The following is a 25,365-nucleotide window of genomic DNA, read 5'->3' as shown; positions in this document are numbered from 1 at the left end:
TGTGCCCTCCCGCCCCATCTGACAGCTCTGGCACAGCCTGACCATACCACCCAGGAGCAGCCCAGGTGGAGAGGTCAGCTGCAGGGTTAGCCTGGGAAGCCTGTGGGCTTGTGACAACCTGGTAAATTTCCCATCTAGGAGCATGTGGTGAGATGTGGAGCTGAAAGCAGGGACCAGCCACAGTTGCTCTGAGCAGAGCGGGCAGCCTTCTGGACATGCCCTGCCTGAGCTCTGCCCGTACCAGCGCCACGCAGCAGGCCAGCAGAGTTCTGGCCACTTCAGCAGCTCGTCCCCCGGGATGCTCTCCAGAACACACCAGCGCAAGCTCCTTCACACATGCCAATCCTGGCCCCTAGTGCCAGAGGGCACAGCTCTCAGCCTGAAGATGGGCCCTGCAGACCAGCATGCCAGGGAACATGGAAGCAGCGGCACTTGCGGGAGGCAAAGACCTGCTGCTGATTCCCACCTACTCCCAGGGTGGTCCCAGGCTTCCAAAGACAGATCCCACCAGGAACTCACTGGCAGCCCACATGGCGACAGGTAATGTGGGTGTTACCTCCACTTTCGGAGCACAGGGAGGCTCCAGGAGGCGGCCTGGTCTGCCACAGCCAGGCACAGGGTGAGGCGGCCCAGTGGGTCCCTCCTCCCAACCACATTCTTGGATGTGGTCTGAGTCCGTGGTCAGCCTCGGAGCATCCCGAGTCACAGGGCTGAGGGACGGGGCAGGCCCACAGATGTCCTGCACGGCGTCTGTGTGCCCATTCCCCAGTCCAGAGAGAGGCAGGGAGCCTGGCGCACAGGCAGCCTTGGCTGCAGCCCCTGCAGGGGACACAGAGCCTCCGGAGCCACACTGGACAAGGACCCACCCAACACCGCCAGGGCCTGTTCTAGCCTGCTCCCGAGCTCCAAGGCCACGGGGCCTGGACCTGCAAGCTGAGCAAAGGGAAGCTGAGCAGCCCTACCCAGCTACCACGGGGCTTCTTCACACGCACAAGAGAAAGCATGGAAAACACAAATACTGGTCATTTCCTAAAATGGACAACCAATCCCTACAGGGAAATTTCCGCTGTTTGCAGGACTTGTCCCCAACCTAGCAAGGTCACGAGTGGGGCAAGCTCACACTCTACACTGCTGGTAGTTTCCTGAGGTGAGGCTAAGCAGGCGGTCCCCTAAAGCAAGAGGCTGGCCCAGGCAGAGTGAAGCAAATCCACCCACGAGCAGCCAGTGGTCAGCAGAAAGCCAAGAATGGCCGTGCCTGAGGGGTTCTGGGCAACTTTACTGCATGCTTCTTGGCAGCTACATGCCAGGGTGCTGAGGGGATCACTGTGGTGCTGGTCCCCTACTTGGGGGGACCCCCAGGAGAGGGACCTCTCCAACAGAAACACGCATGTGCAGAGTGGGTTCCGGAGCTGGCCATCCCAGCACCCAGGGTGCACACCTCACAGAGGGGTCCAGGAACCAGCAGCCCAAAGCTATTTTTTAGGAAACGGGTAAGCTGGCAAAGTAAACCAACGGGTGCTGAGTCGCTCAGCTCTTTCAGACCCAGATCAACTCACGTGAGTCTCCAGTGGGCCTTCCAAGCTATCCTGACATCGTCAGATGCTTGGGTAAAATTCCTTTTAACTGGGAAGGCCTTGACCCCACAAGACAGCCCTCTTGGTGAACGACCCAGGAGGCCCAGGCCGCAGGGGGGAGGCCCCCAGGAGGGCCAGCACCGGCTGACAAACTGAGACACACACGTCCTGCGACGCCAAGTAAAAGCTTTTCTTCCGGCAAAACTGGTCTGAGACGAAAAGAATACAACAGCAGCTCACAAGACAGCCCGGGCAGAGCACACCGCCGGGAGACACGAGGCTCCCAACTCTCGGGGGCCCCTCACGCTGGCCCACCCTCCACCCTGGGGCCCGGGGGGCCTTCGGAAAGAGGGCGCGGGCCAGGGGCGCCCTGGCCACCTTCCTCCCCCTAGCTTCCCCAACCCTCCCCTTTGTTACATTTCTGCCAGCTCACGTCTGGCAGCGAGACCCAGCAGGTAATTTTTCCCCCCTTTCCGCTGCTCAACTACTGTCCCGGGTTTAAAGTAGCCCGTCCCGGGACGAAGGCCGGCCGGGGTGCGCCCTCGGGAAGGGGAGGACCCTACCTTTCCCGCGGGGCCCCGAGCCGCCGCCGCCCCCCGCGCCCGGCGGGTCCCTCCGCGGCCTCTTGCTCTGCGGCCTCACGCTGGACCGGAGGAAGTGGTGCTGGTCCTGGGGGCTGCCGAGCGGCGGGGCCGCGGGGGCGCCGGCCAGCGGGGGCGGCTCGTCGCGCTTTGTGCCGCCGTCCTCCGCCGCGTCCGCGCCGCCGGGCGCGTCTCCGGCCAGCGCCTCGTCCTCCGCCGCCCGCTTGCCCAGCTTCTTGAGCCCGTCCTCGCCGCCGCTGCCGTCGCCCAGCTTCACTGTCATCCTGCGGCCGGGAGAGCACAGGGCGGCGCCGTGAGCGGCCGCGCCGGGCCCGGGAACTTTCTGCGCCCGCGGCCGCTCAACATGGCCGCCGTTGTTTGTTCCAAATCCGCGCTCGCGCCCGGCCCGCCCGGCCAGCCGCCCCCCGGCCCGGCCCGCACCGCCCGGCCGGCCGAGCCCCGCGTCCCGGGCGCACGCTCGCGGCCCCGCACGGCCCGGCGCAGCCCGCCTACCCCGGAAGGCCGCGGCTCATGGCCGGGCCCGCGCGCCGCCTCGCCCCTCGCCCCGCGTCCCCACCCCGTCCCCGCCCCCCGACACGCGCGGCCACCGGCCCCGCACGCGGGCGCGGGAGGCCCGGGGCGCCGGCCAAGGCCCCGCCAGTGCCCGGCCGCGGAGAGCGGACACCGGGCCGGGCTGGCCGCACCCGCTCGGGCGCCGGGGACCAGGCGCGAACTCGGCCCCTTCCTGGCGCAGCGGCGACCAGTCCAGCCGAACCCCAACACCCGCCCGTCTGCGACCCGCCGCCCTGCAAACGGGCGAGCGCGGCAAGGCCAGCGGGAAGGGCGCCTGGCGCCCGGGGCACCGCGCGCCCACGTCCTCGGCCGGCCACGGCACCCCGCAGGCGCACGCAGAGCGACCCGGCGGCTCGGGGCTTCTCGGGAGCGGCCGGCCCTCGCGGGGGCGGCCCCGCAACCACGCCGGCCCCGGCCGCCGCGCCTCCCCCGGGCCCCGCGGCCCCCGCACGCCCGGCCCGCGGTCACCTTTCTCATCCACGCCTCGCGGCGGCCCGGCTTCCCGCAGCCCCGGGACGCCCCCCGGGGCCCGCAGAACCGGCCGCGACGAGCAGGCCCGGCCTCGGCGCGACGGCCGGGGGAGGCCGCTGTGGCCGTCCCGCCCCGCAGGCGCCGGCGGCCGACGCGCTCCGCTCCCGTCCCCCGCGCGGGGCTGCACCCCGCAGCCCGGGCTTTCCGGCCGACGACCCGCAGCGCCCAGCGGCAGTTCCGGCTACGGCGGCCGGCGGAGGCGTCGCGCCGGGGCGGGGCGGCCGGGCGCGCGGGGCGGGGCGCGGCGACGCGCGCGGGAGCGAGCACGCACAGCGGAGCGGCGGGCGCGCCCCCCAGGCGGCGCTCCCATTGGCCAGGAGCGGGCGCGCGCGCCCGCACGTCCGCGCTCTGGGCGGGGGCGCGGGGGCGGGCCCGCGGCGCGAGTCGTGTTGTGATGCCGGAGGGCGCCCGGCGGGCGGTGCGTGGCGTGGGATTGGTCAGCTGCCAGCCAATAGAGGTGGCCCCGCGCTGGGATTGGCCGCCGCCGTGTTGACGGATGCGTGAGAAGAAAACGCCGCCTCAAGCCGAGTGTGGAAGCGGCCGCGAACCCTGGGTCTCCGCGCGCTCCTCGGCCGCTCTTCCCGAGTGGCCGGTGGACCCTCGGCGCGGGGCGGCGGACGAGCCTGCTTCGTTGTGGCGTTGGGCCCAGGGGCCCGACCCCCGTGCGGTCAGCCCGCGTTTCCCCGCTGACCCTCGGCAGAGCAGGCCGGGGCGCCCTCAAGTTGCCGTCTGCGCCTGCTGCGGCCCGTGCGGGACGCGGGTCCCGGCTCTCGGAGGCCGTCCGGACGCTCCCGAGCGCCTTCGGCTCTCTCCGCGGCTGCTTCGGCCGCGCTGGGCTGCCCTTCGGCTGTTTCCGCCTTCCTCCCGCGGCGTTGTCCCGGCAACCGGAGCAGCGCGGCGGCGCAGGCAGGGTGAGTGCCTCGGGGGCCGAGGGTCCTCCCGGGCGCGGCGGGGATCCTCCGGGTGGCCCTGGGCACGGGGCTGGCTGCCCCCGCACCGACCCCACGCATGTGCCCGGCCCGTCCCTTCGGGCAGACCGGGTGGGCAAGCAGAGAGCCAGGGCAGGGTGGGAGAACGTGCAGCCCAGTGGATGCATGATCCCGGAGCGCGGGGACACGCCTGGTCGGCAGTGTCCGGAATGGCACGCAGGCCCTGACCTGGCCAGGAGGTTGGACTGTGGCCTAGAGAGCAGAATGTTCCAGGGCGCCCCGTGGACTCCAGGCTGTGCTGATGGACACATCAGGCGCCTGCAGAGGAGGGCAGCCTCAAGGTGGAGCTGCCAGACCCTCGGGTGCCTCTCTGAGGAGCTTTCCATGGCGGCTTCACTGTCCTGCGCTCCCAGCAGCAGAGTTGCGCAGGGGCCAGTGCTTGCTTGCTTCCCTGTTCTGCTGGCATGAAGTTGGCCGGCTGTGAGTGAGAGCAGGATGGCCCACGGACACTCCACCCTGCAGTCGCTTGCCCCAGCTGGGCCCGGAGTAGGCGTCAGTCATCTCAAGGGCCCCACTACCTCTCGTGGCAGCTTGCTTCTGTGTGAAATTTTTCTCAAAGGCCACTGAGAAAAGACGAGTGATCCTCATTGTGAGTGAAGTAAGATCATCCAGTGCTGAGGGCGTGCTACACGCTGCAGGCCTTTGTGCGCTGTGGGCTAGTTCTGTTAATGCTCCATGTCGTCCCTCGTCTTGAGTTTCCTATCCATTCTTGGCCTGACTTGCATGTTCAAAGGGACGCGCTTTGGTTCTTGAGGGCCTCAGGGTGGCAGCCCTGTGCTCTGTCCAGTTTGTGACTCTGTGCAGCCTGGTGTTTGCTTAAAACCACTTGGATTTGGTGGGTTTTCCCTGGCAGGTTGGTTTCAGCCCTGGCCAGGTGTGTGCGCCACCATGGCCCTCTATTTCGACCACCAAATTGACACCCGGGAGGCAGTTGGGTCCGCATCGCACATCAGTTGGCATCCGGTTCAGCCATTCTTGGCAGTGGCCTTCAAGAGCTGCACCTCAGGAGGCAGCGTGGATACATACCAAGAGCAGGTTGGTACATGGCAGTCCCAGGGCTGATCACAGCAGCTCAAGGCTCATGCTTCTCATTTGCTCGTGTGTGTGTGTGTGTGTGTGCACGTGTGTGTGTGAGAGAGAGACATCAGACTGAATCTCCGGATTCTTTTTATTTACCTGAAAGACAGAGTTAGAGATCTTATATACGTTCTCCCCAGATGAGCCTAAAGCTGGGTCTGGGCCAGGTCACAGCCAGGAGCCACGATGTCTGTCCAGACTTGCTCACGTGCGTGGCTGGGCCATTTGCTTTACCAGGCCCATTGGCAAAGAGCTGGATCAGAGGTGGAGCAGCCAGGACTTCAGCTTTTTCTTCTTCTTCTTTTTTATTAAAATTTATTTTTATGTTTATTGGAGAGTCAGATTTGCAGAGACAGAGAAAGATCTCCCACCTGTCCACTAGGCTTTCATGCTGAGCCCTTCAACTTTCTTGTGAAAGAAACAAACACCTTATTGGTTTTCACTGAGGTCCAATCTCCCAGTGTGACAGCAGCTCTGGTATATGGCTGTTCTCTCTCTGAAAGGCAGAGTTACAGGGAGAGGCAGAGAAATACGGATAGGCGCATCTTCGATCTGCTAGCTCCCTTCCCACATGGCCCCACAGGCTGGGGTTAAACCAGGCTGACACCCAGAGCCTGCAACTCCAGCCTGGTTCCCCATCCGGCGCCGTGACCTAGTGGCTAAAGTCGTCACCTTGAACGTGACGGGATCCCATACGGGCGCCGGTTCTGATCCCGGCAGCTCCGCTTCCCACCCAGTTCCCTGCTTGAGGCCTGGGGAAGCAGTCGAGGACTGAATCGTCGGAAGGAAGACCTTCCTCTCTGTCTTTCCTCTCTATATATCTTACTTTCCAATAATAATAATAAAAAGTAAAACTTAAAAAAGGAGAAGAAGGAAGTGCTTGTCTGTGAGTCTGGCCCAAGGTCCTTGACAGGCTGGGTTGCCCACGAGCAAAAAGCTGAAATCAGAAATGGCAATGGGATTTGAACCTAGACCCTCAGGCGTGGGATGTGGATACCCCGAGTGCTGCTGTAACCACTTCACCCAAGCCTGAAAATCAGGGAACCTTCAAAGTAGACACTGGTGTGTGGCCATGGCAGCATTTTGGGGGTGAACCTGGGAGAGCCCGTTCTGTGTCTCTGTGACTCTACCTCTCAAGTAAGTAAACAAATAGATCTTTGACGAGAAAAAACCTCAGAGTGTCTGCCTTGGGGCAGAGGCTTCAGCCAGTGCTTGCACTGCCAGCTCCCGCTCTGTCCTGGATGCCTCTCCTTCTCCCTGTCGCTTTTTTTTATTTTTAGGATTTACTTTCATTACAAAGTCAGATATACAGAGAGGAGGAGAGACAGAGAGGAAGATCTTCCGTCCAATGATTCACTCCCCAAGTGAGTGCAACGGCCAGTGCTGCACCGATCAGGAGCCAGGAACCTCCTCCAGGTCTCCCACGCGGGTGCAGGGTCCCAAGGCTTTGGGCTGCCTTTGACTGCTTTCCCAGGCCACAAGCAGGGAGCTGGATGGGAAGTGGAGCTGCCAGAATTAGAACCGGCGCCCATATGGGATCCCAGCATGTCCAAGGCGAAGACTTTGGCCACTAGGCCACTGTGCCCGGCCTTCTCCCTGTCTTTTAAAAAAGATTTATTTGTTTATTTGAATGCAGTAGTTACGGAAAGAGGGAGATAAGAGAGAGATTGAGGCTCAGAGAAGGAGAGATCTTTGGCTGATTTGCTCACTAGATGGCTGAAACAGTCTGGAGTTGGGCCAGGCCAAAGCCAGGAGTCAGAACTCCCACGTGAGTACGTGGGCCAAGGTGCTGGGGCCACCTGCTCGTGCTTGTCCCAAGGCATTAACGAGGAGCTGTGCTGGAAACAGAGCAGCTGTAAGATGAACCGGTGCCCATAGGGGCACTGCTGTCACAGGCAGGAGCTTTCCCTACTAGGCCACAACACCAGCCCCAGATAAATAAATACACCTTAAGAAAAAAAAGACAGCTGACAATACCTGTAATACTGAGTTTTGCCTCCTGTACCACGTAGGGTCAGCGTGTGCCTGATGTACGTATCGAGAGCTCCTCCCAGGTTACCTTGCTCTGCTGGCACCCGGCACGACTGCTTCTGGCTGTTGGCTGGGAAACAGGAGAAGTGACTGTCTTCAACCAGCAGGACAAGGAGCAGCACGTGGTGCCTGTGACACACACGTCAGACGTCACCGTCCTCAGCTGGAGCACCAGTGGGAGCTGCCTCGTGTCCGGAGACAAGGTGAGGGGACAGCTGGTGTCAGCATCCCTGGCCGTGCTCGGACAGACCCCCATGGGGAGGAATGCCACTGACTTGGCTGCTTGAAATGTGTTTTGCCAGATGCCATTGACCTTGTCTGTGATTACGGAATTCATTTTATGTCAGAAACAAGGCTCGAGAATGTCGTTCTCAGATCCCCCTGTGACAGACACGTCTGCGATCTGGGAAGTGACCTCTGTCGAGAAGTCACACTGAGCCACTGGGAGAGCATCTTGGACACTGTCTCTTTGCACGCTCCTGGCCAGGAGTCCCTGGCTCTGGGTGTTGGGGCATTAGGCAATACCAGAGCGCACCAGAGACAAGAGTCCTGGCCTCTGGCAGCCAAGGCAGGCAGGGCTGCTGGGCGGCACAGGCGGGGCCCTCGCAGTCGGCAGTGTGTGCCTGAGCTGTGGAGTCCAGGCCGGCGGAGGCTCCGCCCATGAGACGCGGCCCCGCGCAGGCTCCCGGCTCTCTGCGCCTGGAGGTCACACTCGCGCTCATGACTGGTTTTCCACGTTCAGTGTCTGAAAGGCAGAAGGACAGAGCCCACGCCTGTGCTCTGGTTCACTGCCCACATTCCACACGGGAGCATCTGTGGGCTCGGCTCAGGCTGGCACTTCCATGGGGTGCATGTTGGGAAGGGGCACAGCTTCCGGTGGCACCACTGCTGCCAGGGCCGTGCGTTAGCAGGAAACGAGCCGGGAGCCTGAATCTCAGCTTGGCATTCCGCATTCCTGTGTGAGTCGCCTCCACGCGACTTTGACTTAGAAGTTTTCGTAGCAGGTGAGCAGTGTGAGAAACAACCCTTCTTTCCCTAGATTCACACCTTCTTCCTGCCTTACCTGAATGCCTTTTTGCTAAATAATTGTTTACCATGGGCACTGTGATTCCTTTTTAAAAAAACTTTGTTTTTAAAAGTTTTATTTATTTTTAAGGCAAAATCATAGAGAGGAAGAGGGGGAGATCATCCATCCTTTGATTGATTCCATAAATGACTTCTGTAGCCAAAGCCTGGAGTCGCCCAGGTGGGCGTGGGGACCCAAGCTTGGGCAGTCTTTCACTGCTTCCCCAGGTGCTTAGGAACTGCAGCCAACACCCACATAGGGTTCCAGCACTGCAGGCTGCAGCTTAAATAGCTACTCCACAGCACCAGCCTCCCATCATTAATTTCATAACTGTCATTTTTAAAAATTTTATTCTTACTGGAAAGGCAGATTTATGGAGAGAAGGAGACACAGAGAAAGATCTTTCATCTGCTAGTTCACTCCCCAAATGGCCACAGTGACTGGAGCTGAGCCAATCTGAAGCCAGGAGCCTCTTCCGGGTCTCCCACACGGGTGCAGGGTCCCAAGGCTTTGGGCCGTCCCTGACTGCTTTCCCAGGCCACAAGCAGGGAGCTGGGTGGGAAGTGGAGCAGCCGGGATAGAACTGACACCCATATGGGATCCCGGCTGTGGAGCCATCGTACCAGGCCCCGTTACTGTCCTCTTGACCAAACTAAGAAACAGTGAACAAAATAGTGCACTCCAGCCGGAAACAAGCCAGGTACGAGCGTCAGAATATTGAAGAGCAGGAAGACCTGTCCTTTCCAGGCTCTCCAGGACAGATTGCAGAGTGGGGAGAGAGACAGGAGTGACCTGAAGGTGCTGCCAAGATGCTGCCAGCGCCGGCTACCCCCAAGAGTGCCTGAGGCAGGAGGGTCTTCAGCGCAGCCCACAGATGGACAAGGGTGTGGCTGGCTGCAGCGTGGCCCGTTCCTCCGTGACCCGCTCCTTCTCCGTCCTTAGTCTAACCCGGAACGCCCTGGAGGCTCCTGTGTGCTGCAGTCAGGGATGCCAGCGCAATCAGGCTTCTAAAACGGGTGCTAAGTGTCCATGACAAGTCTCATCAGGACAGGAGTGCCTCCTGCCCTCTCCAGCTCTTGGGATTCTTTTTTTTTTTCCCCAAAGGCAGAGTTGCAGAAAGAGAGGGCTAGAGAAGGTCTTCCCTCTTCTGGTTCATTCTGGAACTGAGGCAGTCCAGTGCCAGGAACCGTGAATTTCTGGGTCTGCCACATGACTGCAGGGACCCAAGGACTTGCACCATGCTCTGCTGCTTTCCCAGGCCACCAGCAGGGAGATGGATTGCAAGTAGAGCAGCCAGGACTCAGATATCACCCACATGGGATCCCGGCACAATAGACAAAAGCCTAGCCTGCCACAGAAAGTGCTGGCCACCTTGGGAGTGTCATGTCGGCCTCCATGTCCTGTCCCCCCGCTAGGGATTCTTACCCACACCGCACCCGTCTCAGTGGCAAGCTGCCTGCTCAAGGGCCGTAGGAGCAGTACTACCATCAGAGTTCTGGTACGCCAGTGCCACCATGCTGTTACCTAGAACGTTCCAACGTCACATTGGACTGCTCAAGCAGCAGATGACCTAGGCAGCGGGCGCTGTCCTCTAGGGTCTGACTATTTAAAAATAAATTGCGCAGAGTAACACGAAATTCAAACACAGCCAAAACAGCCCTGAACAGAGGCCCACCTTAGTACCTGTCAAGAGGTGCACGAAGGCACCTAGCAGAGCTGAGGGTGCGACAGAGGAGCCACCAGGCACGTGCGGAGCTCAGCTTCCCGACTGGCCGGATCCGAGAGCCGGAGGCTCAGACTGGCTGCATTCTTTGGTGCCCCCCTCCCCACCAGCCAGTGGAAGGTTAGCTCTGACTCCTGCTGGTTGTGTCTGTCCTTAGGGCAGAACGAGGCTTGTGGCATCTGTCAGGGCAGCAGTGACTGTGTCCCGCACAGATTTTGCCGTCTGCCAGCCCTTCCCAAACGGCAGCTGTGTGGTCCTCAGGGACCGCTGCGTGCCGGCCAGAGCCTTCGTGCTGTGCTGCCGCGCAGGTCCCACGGCTGGGTGCGTGGCACGGCCTGCTCAGGACGTGGAGCCACTGTGGTTCTGCTGAATGTGTGGCTTGTCTCACTGTGTGAACATTATTTTTAATGTTTTGTTTTCTGGAGACGGTTCTAAACACAAGCCATGGTTTTCTTCTTGTCCTCACGTGGCTAAGGGAAGAGTCCTTCTCGTAATGTGTCTCTACACTGTGTGTGCTCACACTGGATTTTTTTTTTTTTAAGATTTATTTTTGTTGAAAAGTCAGAGTTACAGAGAGAAGAGACAGGGAGAGATCATTTGTCTGCTGGTTCACTCCCCAAACAAATGAATGGCTGCAACAGCCAGAGCTAGTCCATCAGAAGCCAGGAGCTTCCTCCTCATCCCCCACAATGTATGCAGGGCCTGAAACCCAAGTCATCTTCAGTTGCAGGTAGCGGCTTAGCCCACTCCTCCACGGTTCAGGCCTCTGTGCAGGTCTTGTACAGCTTTCCACGAATGACTCCTGTACCTGAGCTTAGTTTGAAATCCTGTTTCTGGGCCCGGCGGCGTGCTCAAGGACGGCCCAAAGCCTTGGAACCCTGCACCCACATGGGAGACCCGGAAGAGGTTCCTGGTTCCCGGCTTCGGATCGGCGCGCACCGGCCGTTGCGGCTCACTTGGGGAGTGAATCATCGGACAGAAGATCTTCCTCTCTGTCTCTCCTCCTCTCTGTATATCTGACTTTGTAATAAATAAATCTTGAAAGAAAGAGAGAGAGAGAGAGAGAGAAAAGAAAAGAAAGAGAAAGAAAGAAATCCTGTTTCTATGGCTGGTGTGGTGACATAGCAGGCTTCTCTACCTCCAAGTGTAAGGATCCCATATGGGCGCTGGCTCTAATTCCAGCGGCTCCACTTGCCATCCAGCTCTCTGCCTGTGGTCTGGGAAAGCAGTCGAGGACGGCCCAAAGCCTTGGGACCCTGCACCCCTGTGGGAGACCTGGAAGAAGCTCCCAGTTCCTGATTTAGGATCAGCTTAGCTCTGGCCATTGCAGCTATTTCATGAGTGAGTTAGATGGAAGACCTCTCTCTGTAAAAATCTGCCTTTCAAATAATTTTTTTTAAAAAATCCTAATTCCCTCTACAGTTAATGTTGTCGAGCACTGGGGTCTGTGCACTCCATGCTAGAGGGGTGAGGCGTAACAACCCAACCCTTGGTTCCTAGTATTTCCCTCCAAAAAAAGGAACCAGGGCTCGGTGGAGGGACGACTGGTCCTGAGCCGGCACAGGACAGTGAGACTGGAAGATCTCAGAAAGTCAGGAAGTGCTCATAACCCCCGCCGCACCCTTTGCGATGGGCCACATGAGCAGGAGCTCCCCCATCACAACCGCAGGAGGAGATAAAGCAGCTTGGATGACAGTGTCATGTGGATTAGAATCCTGTAGTCCACACTGGCGTATGTGGATGGTTGGTGGAGCAGAGCCAGCGGTGAAGAAACAAACCTGTCTTGCTGAAGAGCCCTGGGCTGTTGCGGGGGGCCCTGCCCACGAGGAGGCTGCCCAACCCTGACACCTCGCGGAGGGCTGTGCACAGCAGCTTCCTCCAGGCAGCAAAGGCCACTCCCCCAGGAGGTGCCAGAGCACGACCAGGCCAGCCAGGTCAGCGTCCTGCCCCATGTGCCCAACTACACAACTCACAGGTCTGAACACTGTCCCAGCCCAGTGCACGCAGGATGTCTCGGGGCCTCCTGGTGATTGTATCTCAGAAATGGGTTACAGCAGGAACCAGCATTACAGCCTAGGGGTTAGGCTTCTGCATGCAACTCTAGCATTGCAGACTGGAGTACCAGTTTAAATCCATACTGCGGGGCCCAGCGGCATGGCCTAGTGGCTAAAGTCCTCGCCTTGACATCAGATCGGCGCGCATCAGCCCGTTGCGGCTCACTTGGGGAGTGAATTATCAGACGGAAGATCTTCCTCTCTGTCTCTCCTCTGTGTATATCTGGCTGTAATAAAATGAATAAATCTTAAAAAAAAAAAAAAATCCATACTGCGGTACCTCCAACCTAGCTGCCCGTGTATGCTCCTGTGAAAGCAGGAATTGGTGACCCAAGTCTTTGGGTGCCCACCACTTACACGGGAGACCCAGAGTGGAGCTCCAGGCTCCTGGCTTCGGCCTGGATGACCCCAAGGTGACACCCATTTACAGAGTGAGCCAGTGGGTAGATCTGTCTGCGTTTCCCTGTATCAGTCTGCATTTAGAATAAATAAAGGGGGTGCCCCACAGCACGTGGGATCCAACAGGAGCCTGTGTTGGTTTTGTTGTCTGGGGTTTTCTGCACTTTCAGTGTCTAAGATCTGAATTTTTTTTCTATTCATTTATTCATTAATTACAGTGTATTACATGACACAATTTTATAGGTACTGGGATTCTCCCCCCTTCACCCCAAACCCCTCCCCCATGGTGAGTCCCCCCACCTTGATACATAACCACAGCCCAGGTTCCTCCGAGACTCCCTAATTAAAAGCTCACACCATACAGAGTCCAGCATCCCACTTGTCCAGTCAAGTTCAACGGCCTCTTAGGGAGGCCCTCTCAGGTTTGAGGGCAGAGCCAGCAGAGCGTCACCTCGATCAATTAGATCAGCAACAGTCCAGGTACGATGAGGCTGGTGCAGAGTCCACTGATTGACATAGTCCATCTTAGAGTTTCCCCTTGTCCAGTTTTTCGCTGCAAACATATAGCTGAGGTGGCTGATTGATCTACTCCATCTTCTATCTTTTCTTGGTTAATGTTTTGATTCCTCCATTTTGTTCAGGGGAATCCCCAAAGAAACTTTGAGGTGTTCCCAGTCCAGGCTCCTAAATACACTACTGGTAAGCACAGTGCCCGCCACAGTCCATCACTCCGATCAGCTGGTGGTCGTAATCCCTGGGTTGGTTCTATTCTGAGCCCCGACCTCCATTGGAACCGATGAGTATTGCAGCTCTTCCCAGCTCTGCCCATCACACACTCGTCCCTCACCTAAATCAGTGGGAGGTGTGCTGGTTGGGTGCTGCATTCCCTATTGGCACAGGCCATTTCACCTTGGCATTTGGTGTTTTGTACTGTGTTATCACAACCAAACCTGGCCAGGCCCCCTTAAGATCTGAATTTATCCTGAATTTTTTTTTTTTAAAGATTTATTCATTTTATTACAGCCAGATATACACAGAGGAGGAGAGACAGAGAGGAAGATCTTCCATCCGATGATTCACTCCCCAAGTGAGCCGCAACGGGCCGGTGCGCGCCGATCCGAAGCCAGAAACCTGGAACCTCTTCCGGGTCTCCCACGCGGGTGCAGTGTCCCAAGGCTTTGGGCCGTCCTCTCCTGCTTTCCCAGGCCACAAGCAGGGAGCTTATCCTGAATTTTTAAAAGCTTTAAAAAAAATGTTGGGATTGCAGGTAGGGAGAGAGTATAGGTGAGGTGTTTTAGGTTTTTTTTTTTACTTTTTTATTATTATTTTATATATTTGAAAGAGTTACAGAGAAAGAGAGAGAGCTCATTTGTCTGCTGGTTTACTCCCTAATAACTGTGCCCAGGGTCAAGCCAGGCGAAGTCCAAGAGCCAGAGCTTCTTGCAGTCTCCCCGATGGGCACTCAGGGCCCAGGAGCCTGGTGATCTCTGCTGCTCCCCCAGACACAGCAAGGAGCTGGGTTAGCGTGCTGCCATCCAGGCAGGAACAGCCCACTAAGCCACAGCATTGGCCCCTCCTCTGACTCACTCACTCCTTCCTTCCTTCTTTCCTCCTTCCTTCCTTCCTTTTATTAAGGTATATTTTTTATTTTTATTGCAAAGTCAGATACACAGAGAGGAAGAGAGCAGACAGGAAGATCTTCTGTCCGATGATTCACTCCCCAAGTGGCTGCAGTGGCTAGAGCTGAGTCGATCAGAAGCCATGAGCCGGGAGCTTCTTCCAGGTCTCCCGCGTGGGTGTAGGGTCCCAAGGCTTTGGGCTGTCCTCCACTGCTTTCCCCGGCCACAAGCAGGGAGTTGGATGGGAAGTGGAGCAGCTGGGATTAGAGCCAGCACCCATATGGCATCCTGACGTGTGCAAGGCAAGGGCTTTAGCTGCTAGGCTACCATTCCAGGCCCCTCACTCCTTTCTTTAAAGGCTGTTGAATTGTTGAAGTTTTAACTAAGTAGAGGTCAAAGTTTTGTGTAAAAAAAACAAACAAAAAACCCGTAAGCTTATAGTATAGTGGGCGATGCTGCAGGGACACGACGTCCTGATTGGAGGGAGCGTCCTGGTCTCATCCCCAGCTCTGCTCCTGAGCCGACCTGATGCACACCCTGGGCCCTGTGCTCCGCACCCGTCATCGGCAGGAGACTCAGGTGGGCTTCCTGGCTCCCGGCTTTGGCCAAGCCCAGCCCTCCCTGGGCTATTAGGAGCGTTTGGATAATGAACCACTGGGTGACCAACCTCTCTCTCTCTGTCTCTCTCTGTTTCTGCCTTTCCAATAAATCCAGTAAACAAAAGAGAAATGCTTTGCCCAGTAGCAGCCTTGTGCTTTCCCGTGTGTCGAGCCCTGATGACGTTGCTTTTTCCAGCTCGGGGTTCTGCTGTTGTGGAGATTGGATCAGAGGGGTCGAGTCCAAGGTGTGCCCTTGCTGAAACACGAGTATGGAAAACACCTCACTCAGTGCATCTTCCGCTTGCCCCCTCCTGGCGAGTAAGTGCGGGGCTCCCTGGGTGTGGCGCCTGCCCCTACCCCCCGGAAACGGTGCTGCAGTCCTGACCACATTGCCATGCTTACTTCCAGGGACCTGGTCCAGTTGGCCAAGGCGGCTGTGAGTGGTGACGAGAAAGCCCTGGACATGTTTAACTGGAGGAAAAGCAGCTTTGGAAGTTTCCCGAAGATGGGCTCCCAGGAGGGGCTGTCACTCTTTGTCAGTCTGACAGATGGTGCGGGACTTCACTGCCCTGCTGGAAGACAGAACACTGGGGGAGGGGGATGTGTACTCACAGGTGATGGAGACCATGTGCCAGGCTCTGTGCCCAGAATGGAGGGTGAAGGCAGAAGGAGCAGCTGCGGGGAAAGGGAGGAAGAGGGATGGAGAGACCCCGGGGCCCGGCGGTCAGCATAGCCGTGCCCTAAGAGGGGGCGAGGCATGGGCCACAGTCAGGGTCACCCTTGAGCCCCAAGTGCAGGCGTGTGGGTACATCTGACTTCAGTGGCCCGAACTGAGCAGGGCTGCCGGGCTGTAGAGTCAGTCCGAGATGACAGCCTGAGCAGTTACCTCAAACACTGGGAGGGCTGCTTGGTGACCCACTCCTGTACCCCCAGGGACGGTGCACTACGTGGACAAGAAAGGCAAGACGACATGCATGGCTTCCACAGACGGCTCCATCCAGAAGATGTTCTACGTTGAGAAGAGGGAGTCGCTGGTAGTGGTCACAGAGAACCTGCTGCTGTCGCTGTACACGGTTACGCCTGCTGGTGAAGCTGAGGAAGTGATGAAGGTAGTGGGAGTGTGGGCCTGAGAGGCCTGTTCGGGCTGCTCTCTGTCAGGGCCACACGGCTGCGAAGGTGTTGGTCTATCATCGGTGCTCAGCTCATAGGGGAACCAGAGAGGACAGTGCTGGTGTGGGAGCAGTAGGCACCTGGGCATGCTTGCAGGCCGTGCCCCCCACTTGTTAGTGCAAGGACTGTGGACAAAGACCCGCACCACTCCCATCCAGCAGCTTTTGCCCCCACGGTAGGGCGAGCTGAGGTGGCCATGCTGCCCCTGTTTTCCAGCCAAGTGCAGCTGAAGCGCATCTAGGAGCTCACTCAGCACTCATCAGTAGGTGTGGTCTGTCAGGGTCTGCTGGCAGCGTCTCAGCACCAGCCTTTCCTGTGTGCCCACAGAGAGGCACCTTCTTACCTGGGGTGGGCATCGGGGGCCGTCACAGTGTTTGGTTGGATAGGCATGAAAGACACACTGTGTCCCTGAGGGCGCCCCTCCGTGTCAGCTCTGGGGCCTTGCTGGGGAGGCATGTGTGCCATGCAGCTCACCAGGGACGCCGCCGTCCTTTGCCTTTGCCTTGTGGGCTTCTTGGCCTCCCCGTAGCAGTCCATGCCCTTGGAGAAGGCAAGATGTCCTTGCAGATGACAGTGCTAGGGTTTTGTGGTTTTGTGTGAGTCACTGCAGATCCCATCATGTTCTCTCAGAGTGTGGACCTGTGTCGTAGCTCGGGTTCTCCTGCCAGCACCACAGGCCTGCGGTCTAATGGCAGGCATTCCCCAGGTGCAGTCTTGGCAGCTGGAGTCTCGCAGGGAAGCGCCAGCTCATCCATGCGCCTGCAGTGTGAGGCCTGGGGGAGAGGACTCTGGGGGGGAGGACTCTGCGGAGAGGCCGCAGCCCTCTCAGCTCAGGCCTCACCACCCTGTGACCTCACTCCACTGTGTCTCCTCCTGAGGGCCCCCTCTGCCATCAGCCACTTGGGAGAAGACTGTGGTGCGTGAACTCTGGAGGACACATGGGTCAGCCCTTGACAGCTGGCCTTAGATACCTGCCCAGCCACCCACTAGCTGCTGGGGACCCAGCCCATTTCTCTGCACAATGGATAGGGGACACAGAGCTCCCACCCAACTTAAACCACCCTGGGTGTGTGCTGAGGGGCGCCCCATGCTCTGGGTGGCTGTTACTTGTGCAAGAGTTGCCATTGGCTGTAGCCCATGTGCCTCAGATCTCTGTTGTCCACCATTCATGTCCTCCACTGAGTCCCCGTGATGTGGTGAGCACGAAGTTCAGGGTTCCAGACTGGGACCAGCAGCCTCGGCGAGAGCCCCATGCTTCTCTCAGATCTTCCTTTCCAGGTGAAGTTGAGCGGGAAGACAGGTCACCCAGCAGACATCATCCTGATTGAGGACAGCCTCCTGGTGACAGCCCTAGGGGAGCCGGTCCTCAGGTGACAGCCGTCTTCACAACATGCCACCCCGGCGAGGTGTCCTCAGGCCCCGGCGAGGTGTCCTCAGGACACAGCAGGCCCCGTGAATTCAGTCCAATGCGCTTATCAAATCGGTGCTCAATTAACCCAGCCCGGGGACAGTGCCCCCCGCCAGGTGCCCGTGCAGCTGCGTTGCCTGCCCCTTGAGCTTAGTATGCATGAAGTCGGGCTTTTGTCTCCCCTGGCCGTGTCACCCAGTGTCAGCAGTAAGCGCCTGTGAACAGGGCACACACAGTCCCAAGGCAGCAGCTGCGGTCTCAGTGCCAGGCCTCTCCAGCTTCAGCGCGTGTGCCACAGGTGGGGACCGCTCACACGGCCTCTCCCGCTGGCTTGCTTCCGTCTGTAGGTTCTGGGATTTAGGACGAGAAGAGAATTACATGCTGAGTCTGGAGGAGGCCTGCGGCTTTGAAAGGGGGGAGAACTTAAACTGCGTCTGTTACTGCGCCATCAAAGGTGAGACAGGCCTGGGGGCTCCAGCGCAGGCGGGGGCTGGGGGTGCTCAGGCTGCAGGGCCCACGCAGCTCTCGGAGTGCTCCAGTCGTTCGTCTGAGTGACCCGGGTGCCGGCGCAGAGGAGGGAAGCACATGGTGACCAGAGGGTTAAGTCCACGGTGTGGGGCTGGCTGTGTCACCTTGACCTGCCCCCTCTGAAATCCCACAGACTGGCGGTGGGGGGAGTGGGGTAGCGGTCCACGCGTGTGCAGATACATGTACACACAGGACACAGGAGAACCAGAAACAAACTGACTTGGTGTCCCTTCACCAGGAAGGCAGCGTGAAGCACAGCAGGTGAGCTTGCCAGAGAAGGCCATGTGGCCAGCACCTCTGTCAGCTGGGCTGCGGGGGAGCAGCGGCTGCCAGCAAAGGTGCCGCCGGGCACAAGGCTGCAGAGCTGGACTGAGGGAGCGGTGCCCAGGGAAGGGAGCTTGTCGCCATTACTCTTCCCACTCAGTGAGCAGGCATTTGTTGTCTCCTGCAGGCCTCCTGGCAGCTGGCACTGACAGAGGGCGAGTGGCCATGTGGAAGAAAGTGCCAGGCCCCCTGAGCAGCCTCTGGGTAGAAGGCAAAGACAGGTGGGCCCCTCAGTCGCCTGCTGAACTGGAGGGAAGCATCGTGCAAATAGAGGTACGGCTCTGCAGCAGCCCTAGGCGCACTCATCCACTGCTGTAGAAAAGTACAGGAAGTGACCACTGAACCTGTGCCGAGCTTCAGGGGAGGGCGTTGGGCACAGTGGCTGGAGGTGCTGGGCAGGGCGCCTGGCTCCTAGATTGAGTGCCTGAGTGTGAGTCCTAGCTGCGCCCTTGGCTGCAGCTCCTTGCTCACGCTCACCCTGGGAGGCAGCAGGCTTGGGTCTGTGCCGCTCTCGTGGGAGACCTGGATTGAGCTCCCAGTTCCCAGCTTTGGCCTGGCTTAGCCCTGCTTTTGGAAGTATTTGAGCAAGAGAACCAGGGCTGGAGGAGGGCCAGACTGGACAAGGTGGCAGTACCCAACGTCATTCGTGTGAGCGGGGACTGGGGGCAGGTGAGCCTAGCTGAGCCGCGCCACCGGCGGTGTGCTCAAGAGCTGGATGCGACGCAGCTGGGCTAGGCTGTGACACCTGCCTGGGCACACAGAAACCGAGACTGGTAGTGGGATGGTGGGGATTGAGGGCCGTCCCAGCTGGGTCATAGTGTCTGCTTGCGTGCGTGTCTGGGTGTACCCCTCCCGGATTACTGTGCCTTGCTTCGGCTGTGTCTCATTTTTGGCTCCATTCCTCCTAATGTGGACGTGAAGTGGGGCTCCAGGAAGAGCCTTCTGGCGGTGAATGTTGCCAGCTCCGTGGTGATCCTTCAGGAGCAGGCCCTGTCGTTGCATTTCCACCAGCAAGTGGCCGCTGTGCAGATCTCGCCAAGCTCACTGTACGTGTCCTTCCCATCGGCGGGGGCAGCACACAGCCTGCGCACAGACATGCACGTCAGTGGCGTGTTTACCACCAAGGTGGGTGCTGACGGGAAGCTCTGGGGGCTGGGGGGTGGGCCCAGCCTCCGCTCTGAGTCCACTGGGTGCTGTGCTCGTGTAGTGACAACCCAGGGGTAAAACTGCCGTTAAACTGCCTGCGGGGGGCTCCATGGCCCAAGTCTATGTGATGGACAGAGTGGGGACACTCAGCAGTGCTCAAAGCGGGGACAGCAGCGAGCCGTGGGGTCCATGCCGCTCTTCTTGACCGTTAGTTTTCAGTGTGGTGGTTGTTGTAGGATGCTGTTGCCGTCTGGAATGGAAAGCAGGTGGTGATCTTCGAGCCTTCGGGGGCTGTGCTGCGGAGTGCAGGTGAGTGTCACCCCGAGGGGCCACACTACGCCACCCTATTGTATGTTCTCACCAGCTAATGAGAGGGGTGCTGGCCACTGTGGAGTGGTCACTGGTCTGGCATGGATGAGGGACCCTTGAGTTGGCCCTCGTGCCTCAGCCTGCATTTGCAGAGCCCACACTGCCAGGCCACACCCTCCTGAACCTGGTCAGGGCAGCTGCAATTTTCAGAGAGCCACCCTGGCTCCCGACTGCCAAGCATCTCAGATCCAGGGCTGCTGGCTTCCTGGCAGGCAAGGGTTCACCTCCCACCTGTCCCCAGGCAGCAGTGGAGCCAGATCAGACCCCATCAGAGGTGCCGTCCATCTCCTGTACCCGTGCGTACACCGGCCAGCTCCCTGGGAGTTTTCTTCCGTGACAGAGCACTGCAGGCTCTCTTGCTTTTGTGTGATGGCTCGGAGGACCCAGGGGCTGGTCCCACAGCCAGGCCGCACTCCCTCTGCAGACTCCAGGGAAGGATCGTCCTTGCTGCTCCTCCCAGCTTCTGCGGCTGCCGTGGTCCTCCCTGGTGATTGCCAGCTCGAGTGTTGTCCATTGAAATCTGCCTCCTTCACATGGGGATGGGCTTGTTGGCCTGGAGCAAATTCCCCATGCCAGGACGTGGTCGCAGGGCCAGGGTTGGGCCCTGACGGGTCGCACATCCCATGGACGTGGTCAAGCATGGTGCAGTAGCCATCAGTGCTCTCCTTTTATGTATTTATTCTCACTTTATTTCAATGACAGAGATCTCCCACCTATTCCCCAAATGGCCAGAACAGGCAGGCTGGGCCATGCTAAAGGCAGGAGCCCAGCTCGGCTCTCCCTACTGCTTGAGGCCTCCGCCGCTGTCTCCCCAGAGCGTGTGTGAGGAGAAAGCTGGAGTCAGAAACAAAGCTAGGTCCCCCGCCTCCCCCACCGGGTCTCTGGTGAGCTCAGGTGCCCTGAGCAGTGTCTTGCCCTAACTCCCAGCCTCAGGAGGACCTGTCACCATACTGTCACCCTGTTCTGGAGAGACTGCCTGCTGGGCCACCTCCTGCCTTTGGGGTGTTGACACTGCTGGCCTGCAGGCATAGGCAGCGAATTCCTGTGAGGCAGGTGGTGACCAGCTCTGCTGAGAACACTGCTTTTCTCCCTTCTAGCATCTCCGCTTTCTTCCTTCCCTGAACTGTTTGACGCATCCCGAGAGCTCCTCTATCCACTGGCTCATTACCATGGACTGGGCTGGCTGAAGCCAGGAGCTGGGCTCAGTCTAGGTCTCCCACAGGCGTGGCTGAAGCCGGGAGCTGGGGCTCAGTCTAGGTCTCCCACAGGCGTGGCTGAAGCCGGGAGCTGGGGCTCAGTCTAGGTCTCCCACAGGCGTGGCTGAAGCCGGGAGCTGGGGCTCAGTCTAGGTCTCCCACAGGCGTGGCTGGCTGAAGCTGGGAGCTGGGCTCAGTCTAGGTCTCCCACAGGCGTGGCTGAAGCTGGGAGCTGGGGCTCAGTCTAGGTCTCCCACAGGCGTGGCTGAAGCCGGGAGCTGGGCTCAGTCTAGGTCTCCCACAGGCGTGGCTGAAGCCGGGAGCTGGGCTCAGTCTAGGTCTCCCACAGGCGTGGCTGAAGCCAGGAGCTGGGCTCAGTCTAGGTCTCCCACAGGGCTGGCAAGGACCCAGGAGCCCTGCTACCTCCTGGCTGTGTGTTAGCTAGCAACCAGAATGTGGAGAGGAGATGGGTCTCAATCCAGGCACTCTCATGTGTGATGTGTTTGTCTTTTTTTTGTTTTGTTTTGTTTTTTTGTTGTTGTTGTTGTTAATTAAAAGCATAGTTACAGAGAGAGGGAAAAGGCAAACCTTGCAGCCACTGATTTATTCCCCAGATGGTTAACAACAGCTGGGGTGAGCCAGGCCAGGCAGGAGCTGCCTCTGGGTCTCCCCCTGAGCACAGAGACCCAGCACTTGGGCCGTCTTACGCCGCTTTTTCTAAGCTGTTAGAGGGAGACTGGACAGTCAAACTAGCACCATGACGGAATGCCAGCATCACAGGTCGCAGCGTTAGCACCACCGTGTTAGCTCCAGCTCGGATGCATTGGTCGTTGACCTTTCCTTCTTTTGTTTGTTTCTTTCTTTATTTTAAGACTATTTATTCTTTTGCTCTGTAAATCTGCCTTTCCAGTAAAAATAAATTTTAAAACTTTAAAACTTTTACAAAGATTTTTTTTATTTGAGAGGCAGAGTTGCACAAAGGAAAAGAGATCTTCCTCAAATGGCTGCTGTGGTAGGAGCTGGGATGGTCAACAACTAAGAGTCAGGAGCTTCCTCCTGGGCTCCCACGCGGGTGCAGGAGCCCAAGGCCTTGGGCCGTCCTGCAGTGTTCCCCAGGCCACAGGCAGGGAGCTGGATGGGAAGGGGAGCAGTCAGGACACGAACCAGTACTCATATAGGATGCCAAGACTATAGGCAGAAGCTTAACCTACTGCACCAAGCACCGGCCCTGGTGCACTGGTCTTACTTAATCTTAGCCAAAAGGGCAAAAAGCGATGGTGTATTAGGCTTTTTTTTTTTAAGATTTGTTTATTTTATGGGGAAGTCAGATTTACAGAGAGAGAAGGAGAGACGGAGGAAGATCTTCCATCTACCAATTCACTCCACAAGTGACTTCAGTGGCTGGAGTTGAGCCAGTCCAAAACCAGGAGCTTCTTCCAGGTCTCCCATGCAGATGCAGGGTCCCGAGACTTTGGGCCATCCAGGCCACAGGCAGGGAGCTGGATGGGAAATGGAGCAGCCAGGACACGAACCAGTACCCATAAGGGATCCTAGCGTGCAAGGCGAGGGCTGTAGCCACTGGGCTATCGCACTGTGCCCAGCTGTGATGGTCTTGTTTGGCATCTTCTCTAGCTCGAACAGCTGCCCTGGAAGAGGCTTCCTAACCTGAAGGGGCTAACAGTCAGCTGCCTTTGGTTTCAGGCACCTTCTTGTGTGAGTCCCCGGTGCTAGCAATGCATGAAGAAAGCGTTTACACAGTGCAGCCCAACCAAGTCCAAGTTCGTACCTGGCAGGTGAGTGCCGCTGTTCCAGCAGTGGCTGTGCAGGTGAATCAGGCTAGTTTCAGGCGTGACTGCAGCCGCTTGTTCCTTAGCTCCACGGGCCGGGCTGCAGCTGTCTGTGGCTGCTGTGACATTAGGGTCCTGGAGGCAGAGAGAGGCTATTCCCAGGGCCGTGAAGTGGGAGGAAGTGGTTGCTAAGTTTCCTGCTTGGCTGTCAGTCGGGATGTGGAGTCTTTGGACAGGTCCTTTCCCACCCATATCTTACAGCCCTGGCCTCCAGGGTGGTGGAGCCTCCCGCACCCGTTTTTGTTCTGTTTGGGTCGTGCAGGGTGCTCTCACCCTGCTCATATCCCCCCACAGGCTCATGGGACCCAGCCCAAAGAACCCATGTGCTATGTGAGCTTTCTGTGTCACCTAGACTGCCACAACTGGGGTGCTGTCCCCTCAACATCCAGATGTCAGCAGGCTTTGGCAGAGGGGTGCCTCACCTCTCTGCTCCTGCGGTGGCACTGGGCGCCCTTGGCCATCCTTGACTGTAGGTAGCATGGCCTGGCCCCGCAGTGTTTGCTCACTCCCCTGGGTCCTCCTAAGCCAGAAGATCTTTCACTTCCTCTCTCCAAACAAGGCCACCTTCACAAACTCCAGGTAGAGCTGTCCTTGCGATGTGTTTCTTTTCTTTTTCTGTAAGGTTTATTTATTTATTTGAAAGATAGAGATAAAATAGAGAGACAGAAGGAGAGATCATGGGCTTCACTCCCCAGATGGCTGCAACAGCCAGAACGAGAAAGGCCTGAAGCCAGGAGCCCAGGGCCTCTCCCAGGTCTCCCCTGTGGGCCAATGGCCCAAGCACTTGGTCCATCCTCCACTGCCCTTCCAGGCACGTTAGCAAGGAGATGGCTCAAAAGCAGAGCCTCCAGGGCTTGAGCTGGCAGCTGAGTGGATTGTGGCGCTGCGGACCCCACTCCTGTGTCCCCTGAGGACTGAGCACAGTGACGGGTGACACGGGCCGACCGAGTGCGTGCAGCATGTGACGTGATCTGCCACTGGTGTCTGGTGGCAAAGTGAAACGGGTCGAAGCTGCCTTCCCAAACTTGCGGTTCCCAGGGCACGGTCAAGCAGCTCCTGCTCTTCTCCGAGAGTGAGGGGAATCCCTGCCTGTTGGACATCTGCGGAAACTTCCTGGCTGTCGGAACAGACTTGGCTCACTTTAAAAGCTTCGATCTTTCCCGAAGGTACGATTTTTGTCCTAATAAAAGTGTTGTGTTTTCTGAATTTGTCAGGAGGCAATGCGATAGTTAGGAAGTGGGCAGACGCCAAAAACCTTCCATCCTCTCCTCGCATCTTGAAGCACCTCACATGGAGGCCTGCGTTCTGTGCTTGGCGCTGGAACAGTGTGGGAAGGGGAGGGTTGAGTAGGTAAGCAAGAACACCATGCCTGCCCAAGTCCCTGGGGCTCCTGTCAGAGTGGGGTCCTTAGAGCATCGCAGGCCCAGGTGCCGGGGTGGAACCCAGGCGGTGACAGCATCTGTCAGGACTCAAGGGAGTGAGGGCAGCACAGAGGGTGCAGTCTGACGCGTCATCCAAATGGAACGAGCAATGAGTGAAGGGCGTGGGAACACAGGAGCCGGGTCAGCCCCGTGGGCGGGACATGACAGGACATCGGAGACAGCAAGTGCTAGCAGGGCAGGGCACAGATCACCCCGGCTCAGCACGGAGCAACTCTTTTTTTTTTTTTTTATTCAAAAAAAAGTTCATTTAAAAGTTCATTTACCAATTTTTAACAATCTAGGCAAATAAAGGAAAATCGACTATAATACCTGATAACACAGATATCATATTGTAGTAGAAAACATGAATTTGCAAAAGATTGAATGAAATTAGATTATCAGAGCAACTCTTAGACCAGAGCAGCACTGCCGGTCCTGGACAGGCTGACACCTCCCCTGCTGGGCAGGATGAACTGGCCCTGCAGCTCCATGTTCCTTTTGCTGTTGTCACCCACAGCCGGGCAGTGGCCCTGGCCTCCCAGCAGCGTCCATGCGGGAGTCCCCTAGCCAGAAGGAGTCTGAGGGCAGATGGTGACAAGCATCCTGGACTGGCTCCGAGTAGGCAGAACTGAAGAAATAGCGATAGAGGAGGGTCAGGAATGCTGCCTGAGGCTGCAAACCAGGGGATTTCCCTAGCAGAGCCTTGTAGGGTGACTGCTGCTTCTCTCTGGATTGGAAAGCAGTAAATGACATGGTGTGCGGAAGGCAGAGGGCGGCCACGGGGCATGGGCAGAGCCATGCTGCAGCAAGCCGCTGTAGCCGAGGGACTGCTCCTAAACCCATGGGGATTGCAGGACCCCTGCATCCTGAGTGCGCCTGGCCACATGCGCAGGGCAGCAGGGTGGGAGGCAGGGAGCTGCTGAACACTCTCGGAGAAGTGCGCGGCAGGTAGGCCATGAACGGTCCTGACCCCTGGCCCCTGACCTCTGACCCGCAGAGAGGCAAAGGTGCACTGCGGCTGCAAGAACCTGGCCGAGCTGGTCCCGGGCGTCGGGGGCCTCACCTCGCTCCGCTGCAACGCCTCAGGGGGCAGGATCAGCTTCCTCCTCAGCCCGGTGAGCCCCAGGCCCACCCCTCCGT

At 58.3% G+C, this 25,365-nt stretch overlaps 3 protein-coding genes across 4 annotated transcripts in view; 1 reads left to right on the top strand and 2 right to left on the bottom strand.

The window, feature by feature from the left end:
• The window catches only part of CRAMP1 (cramped chromatin regulator homolog 1), a 33,530-nt gene extending 30,110 nt beyond the window's left edge, over positions 1–3,420 (bottom strand). Inside the window, exons 1-2 of the mRNA XM_058680377.1 lie at positions 3,197–3,420; positions 2,138–2,439 (exon numbers count right to left, since the gene is read on the bottom strand). Coding sequence (XP_058536360.1) covers positions 2,138–2,438 — 301 coding nt within the window. The 5' untranslated portion in view covers position 2,439; positions 3,197–3,420. The remainder of the gene's footprint in view (positions 1–2,137; positions 2,440–3,196) is intronic.
• Positions 1,523–25,365, bottom strand: part of TMEM204 (transmembrane protein 204) — a 51,691-nt gene continuing 27,848 nt past the window's right edge. Inside the window, exon 4 of the mRNA XM_004596608.2 lies at positions 1,523–1,533. The gene's annotated coding sequence lies outside the window, so the exon portion shown is untranslated. The remainder of the gene's footprint in view (positions 1,534–25,365) is intronic.
• IFT140 (intraflagellar transport 140) overlaps positions 5,071–25,365 on the top strand; it is a 61,551-nt gene continuing 41,256 nt past the window's right edge. The window contains exons 1-13 of one of the 2 annotated variants that reach the window (XM_058680376.1): positions 5,071–5,283; positions 7,338–7,559; positions 15,013–15,134; positions 15,225–15,367; positions 15,750–15,925; positions 17,265–17,356; positions 17,742–17,848; positions 18,374–18,519; positions 19,168–19,371; positions 19,629–19,701; positions 22,659–22,750; positions 23,843–23,970; positions 25,223–25,340. In XM_058680376.1, the coding sequence (XP_058536359.1) occupies positions 5,137–5,283; positions 7,338–7,559; positions 15,013–15,134; positions 15,225–15,367; positions 15,750–15,925; positions 17,265–17,356; positions 17,742–17,848; positions 18,374–18,519; positions 19,168–19,371; positions 19,629–19,701; positions 22,659–22,750; positions 23,843–23,970; positions 25,223–25,340 (1,770 nt within the window). In that variant the 5' untranslated portion in view covers positions 5,071–5,136. The remainder of the gene's footprint in view (positions 5,284–7,337; positions 7,560–15,012; positions 15,135–15,224; positions 15,368–15,749; positions 15,926–17,264; positions 17,357–17,741; positions 17,849–18,373; positions 18,520–19,167; positions 19,372–19,628; positions 19,702–22,658; positions 22,751–23,842; positions 23,971–25,222; positions 25,341–25,365) is intronic. The other variant, XM_058680375.1, reaches the window with a different exon arrangement.

Source organism: Ochotona princeps, chromosome 24, assembly GCF_030435755.1.
Source record: "Ochotona princeps isolate mOchPri1 chromosome 24, mOchPri1.hap1, whole genome shotgun sequence".
Lineage (NCBI taxonomy): Eukaryota > Metazoa > Chordata > Mammalia > Lagomorpha > Ochotonidae > Ochotona > Ochotona princeps.
Note: the sequence above shows the minus strand (reverse complement) of the source record. Positions and strands in the feature narration are given on the sequence as shown.